Below are 15,200 nucleotides of genomic sequence, written 5' to 3'. Positions count from 1 at the left end.
AAAGCCCCGTGACCCAAATCCCCCGCTGGTGGGTGGTGAAGCCCCGGAGGGACCCGCTTTGCGGGGGGTGTCTCCCAGCACCTCCCGCAGGATTCCGGGGTCTCTCCACCCTGTTCCCCAAACCTGGGGGGCCCCTCGTGCTCCCCGACCAGCACCGTCCCACCCCCCGTAACGAACCGTCAGGGAGCGGAGGTTTTTCCCTCTCCCCGCAGCATCAATCCCTTCTAATTGCTCAGGACCCGGCTTGACGAAGCGTTTACAAAGTGCACTTGACTCCGTCCCAACTCAGCGAGACAATTAAACGCGTTCGTAAATCCTCCTGAAGTAAACGAGGCTTAATCGCAGGCTTAAAGCTCAGCTGAACTCAGCCCTTCGCAGCGGGGCCGCGTTCCCTGGGCCTCGTTCCTGGCGGCGCGGGGCTGTCACGCTGTGTGACCCCAGCCTGTCCCCTCTCACGGGGTCCCCTTCCCCAGCGTCCCCTCACACCAAGGGTGACACGTTCCCTCCCCTCATTGGGGCGGCTGCAGGTTGGGGTGCTCGGGGGGGTCTGTGGGCCTGGTGACACGGGGACACTCTCCTCCTGAGGCTGGTGTCGCAGTTATGGGGATGTGAGTGGGGGATGTGAGTGCCCAACCGTGCGGAAACGCGTTGGCTTTGGGGTGGGAGCTCCCGGCGGAGTCACCCGCGCGTCACCCGTCGGGACGGTGGCACAGTCCCTCGCACCCTTGTCCTGCGCCCTCCCGGATGCAGGTTCTTCCCCAAGAGGAACACGCGTGTCCCTCGGTGCCCAGAGCCACCGGGTTCCCCTAAAGCTCAGCAAAACCAACGTGGATTTGGGGACAGACAAACCCTGTGGATGTGTCACAGCTGAGCCAGCCCGGCCGGGTCCTGGGTGACCCTCAGGGCCACCGTGACGCCCTTCCCCTGTCAAACTGAACAGCACATTGAGGACACTGGTAATAAATACATCACAGCCGCTCTCAGCTTCTGGACAACATGAGGATGCAAGAAGCTGTTCTCTTATTCATAAATCATTAATGACGAGATGATGATTTACGCAGCGTGTCACTGTGCTTTTGTTCCCCCCCTCACGCCGTTATCCCGCAACGGTCGGCAGAGGTCGAGCAGCGCGTGACGCCGAACCCGCTCCACAACGTTTAATTTCAAACACCTTGAGCCAGAGGGGACACATCTGGCCGTGGCGCGTGGCGCCGGTTCCTCTCCACCCGCCAACCAGCCGAACCCCGGCGACAGGAACGGTTCTTTATTTCGCGGGGGAAGGCGCGGAGTTAATCAGCCTTAACAAACGAGCGATGGGTTCTAGAGACTCCTGTCGGGGCAGCCGTTTCACCAGCTCGAAGGCTTTCAGCCCCATCTCGCCGGCCTGGAACGAAGCAGAGAACACAAAGGGATGGTCAGAGTTTGGGGGTTTCCCCACGGGTGGTTCGCAGGATCCGGGTCCATCCGCACACCGGGGTGACCTGTGACCACCAGCACCTCCCGTCCCACGCGCGGCTCATCCCAGCGCTCCCAAAACCAGCTGCATTGACTCAATCTGAACCGAATCCTCTTCCAGGGATTCAACATTCTCACAAATAGAAAGGGCGCCTTTTTATTTTCTAATCTGAGTTTGTTTCTTTGTGTCTCCCAAACGCCGACTCACATCGTTACGGCTTCTTCTGCCACAATGGAGGGACCATTTGTGTTTTCACCCTCCAGAACACGGGCAGAAGGAACTCGGGCTCTTCCGCGCCTGATTTCCAGCTGGTTCCTACTCAGCAATTCCTCAACATGGATTATTTTCCAGGCGGAGAACCGGCCATTCTGAATTTAGCAGCTGCTACTGGAATTTTTAGTTGTAAAAATGCAGGAGTGCGAATTCAAAACGGAATTAAAGGTCCTATGGAGTGAACCCACGTGAACATTGCGGCGATTCCAGGCGCAGGGGGAGATCTGACCCGACGTCTGGATGCAGCTCGTGCCGGGCGGTGACGTGGGATCCCAGACAAGGATGAACCCTGAAAATGTGGGTAATGAGGGGATCCGATGGGTCTCTTTAGTTTGGAGGGGACTGAGGGGGGACTCATTCCTGGGGATCAAGATCGAAAGGGGGAGTGTCAGGAGGATGGAGCCAGGCTCTTCTGGTGACAACCAGTGACAGGACAAGGGGCAATGGGTGCAAACTGGAACACAGGAGGTTCCGCTTAAATATGAGAAGAAACTTCTTCATGGTGAGGGTGGCAGAGCCTGGCCCAGGCTGCCCAGGGGGTTGTGGAGTCTCCTTCTGTGCAGACATTCCAACCCGCCTGGACACCTTCCTGTGTAACCTCATCTGGGTGTTCCTGCTCCATGGGGGGATTGACCTGGATGAGCTTTCCAGGGCCCTTCAACCCCTGACACTCTGGGATTCTGTGATTCTGTGATTTGCTGCGGGCGGCAGAGCCCGAACACCCCCAGCGAGTTTATCAGAGCGGATGGATCCGCGTCCCACAGGGTCCTGCAGCAGCTCTGTCCCCGTCACCTGGCACTGTGGGTGATCAGGGAACCCGCGCTGCCCCCGCAGGACTCACCGCGGGCAGGTCCGAGCCCAGGTAGTGCAGCATGGCCAGGCCGTGCAGCACACGGGCCATCTCCCCGAGCTCCGGCTTCCGCGCCTGTGACCTGATCTCCAGCACCGCGCTCAGCACTCGCGTCCCTTCCGCTCGCCGCTCTTCGGCTGCGGAGAGGGAGAAACCGTGCTGGGTGTACGTACGTGTGCGAGATAACGTATTCAGCGCTGCCCTGTTATCTCCTCCAGACATCAAAGCGTTTCCACTCCCAGCAGCCGCGCTCTCCCCGCTCCACGTGGATCCCGTACCCGGTATCAGATAACTGCTCATCCCGTGGGTAATTGTGTTGATTGGGCTCTAGGGAGGATGTGGAGTCACTACACTGCCTGGAAAGAGCAACTGTCCTCCTCCTGTTGGAACCCCAGATGGTATCGGGCGCCCTGGCTTGGGGGGGGGTTCCTGTTTGTAGTCTCTGACAGTGTTGTGATTAGTACTGGGGGGAGGGGAGGGGAGGGGAGGGGAGGGGAGGGGAGGGGAGGGGAGGGGAGGGGAGGAGAGGAGAGGAGAGGAGAGGAGAGGAGAGGAGAGGAGAGGAGAGGAGAGGAGAGGAGAGGAGAGGAGAGGAGAGGAGAGGAGAGGAGAGGAGAGGAGAGGAGAGGAGAGGAGAGGAGAGGAGAGGAGAGGAGAGGAGAGGAGAGGAGAGGAGAGGAGAGGAGAGGAGAGGAGAGGAGAGGAGAGGAGAGGAGAGGAGAGAAAAGAGAAGAGAAAGAAGAAGAGAAGAGAAGAGAAGAGAAGAGAAGAGAAGAGAAGAGAAGAGAAGAGAAGAGAAGAGAAGAGAAGAGAAGAGAAGAGAAGAGAAGAGAAGAGAAGGAGAAGAGGAAAAGATTAAAAGAAGAAGATGAAAGAGGAGGAAAGAAGAGAAGAAGAAGAAAAAATAAGAGGAAGGAAGAAAAGAAAAAAGGAGAAAAGAAGAAAGGAGAAGAAGAGGGAAGAAGAAAAGAACAAAACATGAAAAAAGAAAAGAGGAAGAGAAGAAGAAAAGAAGAAGAAAAGAAGAAGAAAAGAAGAAGAAAAGAAGAAGAAAAAAGAAGAAGAAGAAAAGAAGGAAGAAGAAGAAAACAAGAAGAAGAAAACAAGAAGAAGAAAAGAGAGCAGAAGGGAGGAGAGGAGCAGGGTCCGGTGCGGCTCCACACACCCCAGTGCGGTTCCCAACGCTTTATGCACCTTTAAGCCCCAAGGAGAGATTCCCGAGAGCGCTCTCCAGATTAACACATCCAATTAGCCGCGGCCGGTAATCCAGCGTGTCCTCCTGCTGAGGACACCGAGCTGAACACCTGTCTCACTGGGATGAAATGTCCCTTTCTGAGAGTTAAACGGAGCCAAAGGAGCTGCAGAGAAATGAGGGTGTTGAAGTGGAATAGAATCCCCAGGGCAACATTTTATATTGTTACTGTCACCGCCAAGGGTGACCTGGACAGGCTGGAGAGTTGGGCAGGGAGAAATTTAATGAAATAGAACAAGGGCAAGTGTAGAGTCTTGAATGTGGGCAGGAACAACCCCAGGTTCCAGTGTAAGTTGGGGAATGACCTATTAGAGAGCAGTGTAGGGGAAAGGGACCTGGGGGTCCTGGGGACAGCAGGATGACCATGAGCCAGCACTGGGCCCTTGTGGCCAGGAAGCCAATGGGACCTGGGGTGGGTTAGAAGGGGGTGGTCAGTAGGTCAGAGAGGTTCTCCTGCCCCTCTGCTCTGCCCTGGGGAGACCACACCTGGAATATTGTGTCCAGTTGTGGCCCCTCAGTTCCAGCAGGACAGGGAACTGCTGCAGAGAGTCCAGCGCAGCCACCAAGATGCTGCAGGGAGTGGAGCATCTCCCGTGTGAGGAAAGGCTGAGGGAGCTGGGGCTCTGGAGCTGGACAAGAGGAGACTGAGGGGGGACTCATTCCTGGGGATCAAGATGGAAAGGGGGAGTGTCAGGAGGATGGAGCCAGGCTCTTCTGGTGACAACCAGGGACAGGACAAGGGGCAATGGGTGCAAACTGGAACACAGGAGGTTCCACTGAAATATGGGAAGAAACTTGTTCCCGGTGAGGGTGGCAGAGCCTGGCCCAGGCTGCCCAGGGGGTTGTGGAGTCTCCTTCTGTGCAGACATTCCAACCCCCTGGACACCTTCCTGTGTAACCTCATCTGGGTGTTCCTGCTCCATGGGGGGATTGACCTGGATGAGCTTTCCAGGGCCCTTCAACCCCTGACATTCTGGGATTCTGTGAACTTGAACAAAAAAGCCACTTGAACCCCCTCATTCCCGCAGCGGCCTCGCTCGGTGCACCCAGCACAATTCCCTGCGCATCCCTTGATCGAATGGGAACAGCACGCGGAACCCAACGCCGCCAACACGACCCGGGCCGGCGCTCACTCAGCGGCTGCTCCGCAACGTCCTCGTCCTCGGCGAAGGGCGACATGTCCGACCGCGACCTCAGCACCCGCTCGTGCGCCTGCACCGCGCTCAGGAGACGGTCACACCAGAGCGACGTCACCTGCCGGGAGCACAGCGGTTATCCCACTCATAGGAATCCAATTCAGCATCTTGGCCTATAAACAACGCACCCGGTGGGTGTCGCACAACCCGACCGCGCGTCTGCCGGCGGATCGGGAATTGCCATCAAAATCCAGCACATCTCCCTAAATTGTCACGCAAAAGTGGATGGGGTTGAGCTTTGGGGGGAATGGAGGCAGGTTGCAGCTGCCAAAGCGCCATTTGCACCGAAAATCAGCCTAAACAAGTGAAAATACACCTTTTTTTTCAGCTATTAGAGCAATTAGCTGATTGTTACTTCACGTGTGTTCTGATAATAATTTATCTGGTGATTTTTCATTGATTCTCAGGGTAAATTTTAGGTGGTTTGTTTGTACCCGGCTGCTCGGCCACACGTCCTGGCTACAGAAACTCCTCAGCGACTCTTTGTAACTGCTGGTGTGGGGTATTAAAAGCAGCCAGAAATGGGAAAAACAGTGGAAAAAAGCCCAGAAAAACTTGAGAAATTATATATATAGAGAGGATAACCTTTGGCTTTACCCACCTTGGCGTAGAGCGAATTTGCGATGTCCATTTTGTTCTGGCGAAAGAAGACGTTCGCCATGTGGAAATACCCCATGGCGGCCTCCAGGGATTTGAGGCCGAATGTAGAACTAGCGAGGTAAACCTGAAATTAAGATTAATAACATAAATGTAGGAGTTTAATGGTCATTTCAACCTGGGAAATTCTTTATTATGGTTTAATAATATTGCAAGTATTCTTTTTGGTGTAAATACCGTGCTTCCCCGAATATAAGCCCTACCCTGAAAATAAGCCCTAGTGTGATTTTTCAGGCTGTTCGAAATATAAGCCCTAGTCCAAAAATAAGCCCTAGTTACAGTTCATTAAAAACTTGATTTAAATAGTGTTCATGAATGTTAAAAAGGTAAAATTAATTGGTAATAGAATGCAGGGGGACAACAGGGTTTGGAGAGTTACGATGATGCTCCAGGAGATGATGACGTGATTGTGTTTGAATAAATGTTGATGTTTTGTTCATTAATAAATGTAGATTGTTGTATATATGGAAAAAGGGAATAGTCACAAGAAATGAACACTGGAATTCAGGGTTTGGAGAGTTCTGATGTTCCAGAACGCGATGACATGGCTGCGTATGGAAAAATAAGACATCCCCTGAAAATAAGCCCTAATGCATCTTTTGGAGGAAAACTCAACATAAGACCCTGTCTTATTTTCGGGGAAACAGGGTTTAGTGTTTAAACCTGACGATGATCGGAAAATGTGCTGCTAGAAGCTGGATTTGGGGTTTTACACCCAGCCCCTCCTGCGTTCCGCACCCGTGTCCCCCCGTCCGTCCTGCCCCCACGTTGCCGGGGGTGGGAAGGACGTGCTGCATTCCGGCTATTCCGAGCCGGCGTGTGACTCAGCAGATCCCGGACACGCAGCCAAAGTTCAGCCTTTGACGTACCCAGCGACCGGGAAAAGGAATCAATCAATTACCCGTCGCTTTTTCACGCGCCGGCTTCCAGGTGCTTAAATAAACAGCGCAGGGAGTGTTTGCCATAAGGGTTTGTGGGCTGAGCAAAGGCAACGTGGCGTATGTGATATATAGGATAACAGAGAGGGTTCGGTGCGTGCGTGTGTCGTGGTTTACACCCACACAAAGGCACCGGCGGATCCGGCGCCGGTGGGGACACGTCGCTCCGCGCCGGGTACATTTAGGCGGCGCGGGACATAAATAGGATGCGGTGGAATTTGTTGGCATTTGGGGGATCAAATGACGGGTGAAGCATCTTCAGAATGGCCCGGCCGGCGCGGCACAGCGCTCTGGGGCTAAAAACGGCCAGTTGGGGAAAATGATGCTGAACCGGATGTTTAAATAGTTAAATTGGGTATTTTTTAAATGGTGGCTGATGGAGAAGTGTTACCTGACTGAGAGGAAAAATAGAAAGTAGTTTAACTTGGTGAATAAAGAGCGAATATCCCCGGGTGGGGTGGGAATGTGTGTTCACTCCGGGCTGGGAGCGAGTGGATAAATGGACGTGTAAGCAGAGGCAGTGAAATGGGGTCTGGGGAATAAGTGGGAAAAGGGAACGTGGGTAACACGGTTTGGGGGTTTGTAACGTGAACCCACTCGGTACCTCAAATCTGGATCACAAATGTCCCCGCTGGGGGGTCTGATCTGTCTGGGTGGGTCAGGGAGGGAAGAGTTGTAAGTGGAAAGGGATGGAAAGGAAGTGGAAAGGAAATGGAAAGGAAACGGAAAGAGAAATGGAAAGGAAGTGGAGAGGAAATGGAGAGAAAAATGGAAAGGAAATGGAAAGGAAATGGAAAGAAAAATGGAAAGAAAATGGAAGGGAAATGGAAAAAATAGAAAGGAAATGGAGAGAAAATGGAAAGGAAATGCAAAGGAAATGGAGAGAAAAATGGAAAGGAAACGGAAAGGAAATGGAAAGAAAATGGAAATAAAAATGGAAAGAAAATGAAAGGAAAATGGAAAAAATAGAGAGGAAATGGAGAGAAAATGGAAAGGAAATGGAAAGGAAGTGAAAAGGAAATGGAAAGGAAATTGAGAGAAAATGGAAAGGAAGTGGAAAGGAAATGGAAGGAAAAATGGAAAGGAAATGGAGAGAAAATGGAAAGGAAGTGGAAAGGAAATGGAAGGAAAAATGGAAAGGAAATGGAAAGGAAATAGAAAGGAAACTGAAAGAAAAATGGAAAAAAATAGAAAGTAAATGGAGAGAAAATGGAAAGGAAATGGAAATAAAAATGGAAAGGAAATGGAAATAAAAATGGAAGTAAAAATGGAGAGGAAATTGAAAGAAAATGGAAAGAAAATGGAAAGAAAAATGGAAAGAAAATGGAAGGGAAACGGAAAGGAACCAGAGAGAAAAACTGGAAAGCAAAATGGAAAGCGAAGCACGGAGCCCGAGGGCCGTGCCGCGCGCCTTACGTCGCTGGCCAGGTGGTGCAGGGCCTGCTGCAGGTTGCCCTCGGCCACGCGGAGCTGGCCCAGCCCGCGCTGCAGCCGGCACCGCACGGCGCCGCCGCAGCCCGGGGCGCGCAGCACGATCCACTGCGCCTGCGACAGGTACCGGCCGGCCTGCAGGAGATCCCCAGCGCCTGCAACAAACCCGCCAAACGGCCAGTTCTGATGTAGAAATGGAGCCGCCACCGCCCGCTCGCCCTTTGCTTTCCCTACACGAGAAGCCGCGTCTCGCATTCCATTTCTCTGAAACACGTGCTCAAAACAGGCCGGCGACGGGCGGCCGCTAATGACTCGGGTATTATCACACGAGAATTACTCATGGGATCGGTTTTCCTCGCCGCGCCGGTTACGCCAAGCGCGGGGACAGCCGGGCTGTGCCAGCATTGTGTGCGCGGTGATTTACGTCCCCGCGGAGCGGAGCGGCTCCCCCGGGCTGGGCCCGCGTTTGGGAGCTTTTATAGAGCATTTGAAGCTCAGCCGATGGGGAAAAGCTCCGTAATGGACGGAGTGTTCCCCGCTGCCAGGGCTTTGGTTCCCTGAGATAAAAGCACAGCCACCCCCCCTTGGGAATTTAACACTTCGGAGAGTCGTATGAAACCCCAGAGGTGGGGAAGAGACTTTCATAGAGCATTGTGGGGATGGTAGAAACGGAGAAAACATTTCATTGATCTCATGATGAGTGATTTTTCTCCGCAAACCCGCGCGCAAAGCGGAGCGGGGGGTGTGCGCGGCTTCTCCTGTCTCCCTGAAATGCCCTTGAGGCACAATGTTGGACGGGAGCTGCTAAAAGGAAACCAGAAACCTGACCCCGGGGAGGTCTTGCCCTTGCCAGCGTTGCTATTTAGACAATACTTACCCACAGAGGCCTCGGCCAAGAGCAGATAAGCCGGGACCAGCTGCGCGGAACGGGGGCCGAACACGGCGCTGCCGAAACGCAGCGCGTGGAAAGCGGCCGGAATGGCTTCTTTGTGCTTGCCAGCCAAAATAAACTCCTGGGCTGTGCTGGAGGCCACATCCGCGATGTATTTCTGCAGGGAAACACAGTGATGGGACAGAGATGAGGAGGAATAAAACACACGGTGTCTTTTCACATTCGAGTTTGCAAACTGTAACGCTGCGCCTGTAATGAACGGGTGGAATTTAAAGCTGTCGTGTTGGAGTTTGGCTTCAGCTCTGGGCATCACGCGGTGCCTTGCGAGATGAAGAATCCTTTCCGCCCACGAGAAAGGGCTCAATGAGGCCGCGCAACGAAAGCTGCGAAGCGCAGGAATTGCTCATTGCAAGGGCAGGTCGGACAAAGGCGGCGCTGCCGGTGCCGCCGGTGACTCAGCGAGCCGTGCCGGTGGCGCCGCGCCAGCCAGCGCTGCCGGGTCACGCAGTTCGGCGGCACGGCCCTGAAAGCCACTAAAAATCACATTATCCCTCTGTATCCATCGCCCGGGTCGCGTCTGGTGGTCGAGCGGCGTCTGCGGGGCGGCTGTTTGCTGGCAGGATCCATAGGGTTTCCCATATGTAAAGTTGCTTCCCGCTTCTTGCTGCTTCGTAAATCTGATTTGTGGGTGGTAAGAAAGTAAGACATAAAACAATAACTTGTTTGGGATGGAGTTTCAGAAAGAAAGTATAAATGCAATGATGGAAAAGGAGTCACCAGAAGGAAGAAGGTGGGGAAAAGCCCGCAAAATCCAGAAAAAGAGGAGGTGATGCTTTTCAACCCTAAATTTCATAGTGTACATAAACTTCAGACACTCATATTAATCAGAAAACTCTTCACTAGACTGAATTACAGACTCGCTACAATTCCCCCGCTCTCATCCCCAAATAAACTACAGGACAGACACTATAGATTGGTCTTTAATTAATGGATATTGATTATATCCAACGTGTGGCACTCCACACATTGTCTTTCCACCCTGTGCAGCATCTGGTCCGTTCCCCAGCCCAACAAATGTCTCTCTATTCGGATGAGAATACCCATTCACCTCCCTGCTGCCTCCGGGTTGACGGCCGGGATCGGGCAGAGGGCGGAAAACCAAATCCCAGCGCTTCTGCAGGTTGGGATTTGGCATTTTGCTGAGCATTAAGTGCTCGGAGAGAGGCAGAAGGAGACCGGGAAGCTCCAGGAGAACCTGCGAGTGTTTCCTGGACATCCCACCTGTGACAAAGGGACATTTGCTGGATCAGAACGCGCCCGGAGCTGGAAAACACATCACTCAGCCCTGACCTACCAGCAGATTGAGACCCACCAGAACCAGCCCAGCTTGGGGAGCTGGTGGTGCCCAGGGGACAACCAGCACACGCAAGGAGCAATAAACTGTTGTTTATCAGCAATAAACTGTTGTTTATCAGCAATAAACTGCTATTTATCAGTGTGCCTTTTCTGCCCCGCCGCTCTTTCTCTGTCCCAACCAGCTCTGGGCCGCGGGTGTGGAGCCGATTGTCATCTGGGGAGGTGCTGGAGATGAGGATCATTCTGTTTTAACTCCCTGTCGATAGGATCGCGGCGTCTTTCCCGTGATGTCTGTTATCTCCAGCATCTGCAGCCAGAAGCTGAGGGCTCGACTCTCGCCCGGCTCCGGGGAGAAGAAAGCGCAGGAGACAAGAGAAACCCTGCAGCGCTGAATATTTAAGCCGGGGCCGAGTTCCAAGCCTCGGGGGGATGGTTCGCTTTGGTTTCCAGGCCCGCGGCCGCGCGCGCTTTGCGCCCTTTTCATGTGTGTTGCAATCCCAGAGGCTCCTCTGAAGATGCCCCCACGCAGTGGGGTCGGGGCGGCCGAGGACCCTCAGCTCTGCTCCCACTGGGCTGGGAACGCCCTCGGGGTTCGGTCCCACCTCCATTTACTCACTCCCGGGCACCAAAAGCGCCAGAGCGCTCGGAGAAACAAGGGTTTAAGGAGGAAGGGCGGTTTCCAGGCATTGTGAGGTGAAACCGGCTGCCGGCGGCGCTGGTCGGGGCCGCAGGACGCGGCTCCTGTCCCGCGGGCAGGTGAGGCCGTTCCGCAAACAGAAACTTGGAGCCGGGTCGGGTCGGCGGCGGCCGCGGGCAGCGCCCCCGGCGCTGGTGACTACAGCAGATTGCTATCAACAAAGCTCTGGAGCGCGGACAAGCGCGGAGCTCGCAACGCCGGCGTCGCGCCGCGGGGCGTTTGGCCGCGCAGCAGCTTTCCCGGGGCACGACGGAGGCTCCGGTGCTGTGTTTTCTAAACAAACACCGCACAGGAGTTTGGGAATTACAGTAGAAATGGCCAAAAATTAATAACCCTCTGGGCAGGCTCGAGCAGATGGTTTTTTACCTCTGATCATCATGAGCCGACGCAGCTTTTTCTTGAGCTCAAAGGCCTTTTTGAAAGCGTTTTTGCGGGCTCTGTGAATACGAACGTGACGAAGCCACCAGGACGGGGCGGTAAATAAACTGATGATCTCCGTGCTGCTCTTCCAACACCTGTCGGCCAGTCCGGGCCTAACACCGTCCACCCTACGCCTTGTTGTACATAAGCCAGGCTTTGTCTGTGGGCTAGTGTAGAATCATGGAATCATTTTGGTTGGAAAAGACCCTCAAGATCGAGTCCAACCATAACCCGCCCCATGTCCTGAGAACCTCATGTCCGTCTGTCCAGCCCTCCAGGGCTGGTGACTCCAGCACTGCCCTGGGCAGCCTGTTCCAATGCCCCACAGCCCTTTGGGGAAGAAATTGTTCCCAGATCCAACCTCAACCTCCCCTGGCGCAACTTGAGGCCGTTTCCTCTGCTCCTGGCGCTTGTTCCTGGGGAGCAGAGCCCGACGCCCCATCACGCTGTGAGAAATCGCAGGTCATGAGGTGTCTTCGCTCTTTCACCCCATTCTTCGCTGAGAAGACAACGTGTCCCTGCACATACCGTTCCCAGAATGTATTTTATTGAAATAGTCTGGAGACAAAGGTCAGAGAACAGATGTAACAGGGTTGTTAGAGATCCCATAAAAACCTCTGCTTCGAAAATAATGTGGTTTCTACGGCTTTGACAAGCTCAAGTTTTGGGTTTGCAGTGTCCACCAGCCCCGTCCTCCTTCTGCCTCCACTGGAACCCACTCAAATCCAATTATCGGCTTCCAGCTAATCAAGGAGCACTTCTTGAGCTGGCGGTCACGTGGGCTTTGTAATGTATACACTGTACATTCAGCTGCTGTAAAATCAACGATGTAACGCCAGATGCTTTCAACATCGGCGTCCAAAGGCGGAAAAGCTTCAAGCAGTTGAGAACGCAAAAACCCTAAGAAGACTAATTTTGATTTGTTTTTTCTTTGGCAGGCTTTATAAAAGATCAAATTCAACACAACCTGGAATAAAGGAGCTTTTGCATTTATCCTTATGCTTCTGATGGACCTTCCTTGGACTTTGGCCAACGGTCTTGCTGGTGATTTTCAGACTGATGCGAGTGTCTGGTTCCTGCGAACCCTCATGGAATTTGCAGCCTAAAGCCTCTCACCCTCTCCCACCCAGCAGGACTTTGTCCCAATAAATGTCACGGCAACAAACCCATCACCAAAGCACCAGCACCCATCCCACAAACAACCTGAACAACAATACACCACGTAAAATCCAGGAGATTAACGATGTTCTCCCCAGTGGCACCTTCAGCTCTTCTGTCGTCCTATTATTCTGCAATTAGGAGTTATGCAACGATAGAAGGATGATTTATTTTTCTGGGCAAGATTTTTAAGGAGCAGATGCATCTGGGTGGGTTATTTTGTTATATCAACACGGTGGAAAAGCAGCTCCTGCCACCCCGTAAACAAAACACCACCAAAAAGAGAGTCGAAAACCAGCGGGGCTGGAAAGCAGCCGCACATCTGCACCACCCACGGGGCCAAAACGCCGAGATAAAAGCCGGTATTTAGTGGGAAAGGGCGTTGAAAATTGGCCGGGGAAACAAAGGAGGGCACGGTATTTCTTTGCCCCCCCTGCTTTGAAAAAGGGGAATCCCTCTCATCTATGAGATGAGATGCTGAGGGACTAACGGACTAACGGCCCCGCAAGGCGGGAGACCCGATGCTCCGGCCATGGAGCGAGGGCTGTGCAAGAGGCTCATTGAATCGGAGCGAGGATGCTCCCGCTCCCCTTATTAGCGACTTTTTGCTCAAAACCCATAAATTAAAGCTCCGCAACTACGCACTGACCACCAACGAGATGCCCTCGCAGCCCTACGCACACCAAAATATAGGAAAAAAGGCTCTAATTAAGTTTCCCCGGCTGCCTTTGAAGCGGTGTGGGTTTGCTTGTACGTACCTGCCTCTTGGCCAGCTGTTCTGCGCCGTGCTTTCTTTCTTTTTCGGAACGGAGAAAAGGGAGGGCCGAACGGATGGGGATCAGCAGTTGGCATATTCGCTCGTGGATGCTCACCCAGTCGGCTTTTTGATGGTCTACATCGCTAACAAAGTAAGGGCAAAACGGTATTTTTGTTTGCTTGGAAATTATATAAGGAAAGATGTGTCTGTTGTGTCTTGTGGACTTTCACGGCAAGAATCGCCCGCAACGGCCACCAGCTGCTCACAGAATGTATATAATAGATACTTGGTATTCCCAAATGGGAGCGCAGCGCTGTCCTGCTGAGTCAACGTGTTAAAACTTGACTTAAATCGCTCATAAAACTATCACAAAACGCCCTCAGACACACGGTGTGAGCTGTGGGGTTGCCCTGTGCAGGGACAGGAGTTGGACTCGATCTTTGTGGGTCCCTTCCAGCTCAGGACATTCTATGATAGTTCAGTTTGAGCAAATTCTTCGCTTAAAACACAATGGTATATTAAAAAAAAACACACAAAAAACAAAAGCCAAACAAACCCCAAGTAAAAGTTGTGAAACCAATGGAATACACACTTAACATATGACTTCACTGAGGACACTGTGTAAGTAAAGATATGTGTGTAAACACCTAGAAAGGTCCCTGCACTGCTCTCTCTTGGTGTGGGCACCTTGGAAGTCTCCTGATCCTGCTGAGCCTGGTCCTGCGCCTTGTCACTGTCCCAGCTTTAGCCTCTGTCCTAAGCCTCGTCCCGGGAATTGTCCCTGTGTCCTGATCCTCAGCCCAGGGTCAGTCGCTGCCTCTCACCCTGTCCAGACTGCAGCCCAGCCTTAGTCCCTGTTCTTATGGGCTCAAGTCGTGCCTGGGCAGGTTTAGAGTGGATATTAGAAAAAAATTATTCCCAAAAAGGGCTGTCGGGCATTGGAACAGGCTGTCCAGGGCAGTGGTGCAGTCACCATCCCTGGAGGGGTTTAAAAGGTGTTTAGACGAGGTTCTCAGGGACATGGGGTAGTGCTGGAGCTGGGTTATGGTTGGACTCGATGATCCTGAGGGTCTCTTCCAACTGAAAGGATTCTGTAATTCTTGCCCTGGCCCCATGTCCTGGGCCTGGCTCTGCCTGCTGACCCTTCTCCCCATGCCCTGAGCCTTGTCCTGAGCTCAGTCCCTGCCTCTGGCCCTGTCCCTATGCCCCACACCACATCCCAGGCTCTGTTCCTGTCTCTCAGCTCTTGCCCTGGGCTTGCTCTTGTGTCCTGGGCTTGTTCCTGCCTTCCAAGCCTCATCCTGACCCTTCTCCCTGTGCCCTGAGCCTGTTCCTCTCTGCGATGCCTCATCCTGACCCTTCTCCCCGTGCCCTGGGCCTCACACCGACTCTGTTCCTGCCTCCTGCGCGTTGCCCTCACCCTTCTCCCCATGCCCTGAGCCTTATATGGGTCTGTCCCTTCCTCTCACAGAATCCCAGAATGTCAGGGGTTGGAAGGGCCCTGGAAAGCTCATCCAGGTCAATCCCCCCATGGAGCAGGAACACCCAGATGAGGTTACACAGGAAGGTGTCCAGGCGGGTTGGAATGTCTGCACAGAAGGAGACTCCACAACCCCCCTGGGCAGCCTGGGCCAGGCTCTGCCACCCTCACCGGGAACAAGTTTCTTCTCATATTTAAGTGGAACCTCCTGTGTTCCAGTTTGCACCCATTGCCCCTTGTCCTGTCACTGGTTGTCACCAGAAGAGCCTGGCTCCATCCTCCTGACACTCCCCCTTTCCATATTGATCCCCAGGAATGAGTCCCCCCTCAGTCTCCTCTTGTCCAGCTCCAGAGCCCCAGCTCCCTCAGCCTTTCACAGAATCACAG

General features: G+C 53.3%; 1 protein-coding gene across 1 annotated transcript; it reads right to left on the bottom strand.

Annotated features, from left to right (window-relative positions):
• Positions 1–1,283: 1,283 nt before the first annotated feature.
• ZMYND12 (zinc finger MYND-type containing 12) lies at positions 1,284–13,463 on the bottom strand. The gene is made up of 8 exons (XM_082070065.1): positions 13,335–13,463; positions 8,931–9,102; positions 5,629–5,751; positions 4,965–5,085; positions 2,858–2,906; positions 2,571–2,716; positions 1,664–2,018; positions 1,284–1,384 (listed from the first exon to the last, which is right to left on the bottom strand). The coding sequence occupies exons 2-7, from the start codon at positions 9,087–9,089 to the stop codon at positions 1,831–1,833; spliced, it is 786 nt and encodes a 261-aa protein (XP_081926191.1). The 5' UTR covers positions 9,090–9,102; positions 13,335–13,463; the 3' UTR covers positions 1,284–1,384; positions 1,664–1,830.
• Between the last annotated feature and the right edge of the window lie 1,737 nt (positions 13,464–15,200).

Source organism: Streptopelia decaocto (assembly GCF_964273445.1).
Source record: "Streptopelia decaocto genome assembly, chromosome: 20".
Classification (NCBI taxonomy): domain Eukaryota; kingdom Metazoa; phylum Chordata; class Aves; order Columbiformes; family Columbidae; genus Streptopelia; species Streptopelia decaocto.
The sequence above is the reverse complement of the archived record's forward strand: the minus strand, read 5'-3'. Positions and strand labels throughout refer to the sequence as shown.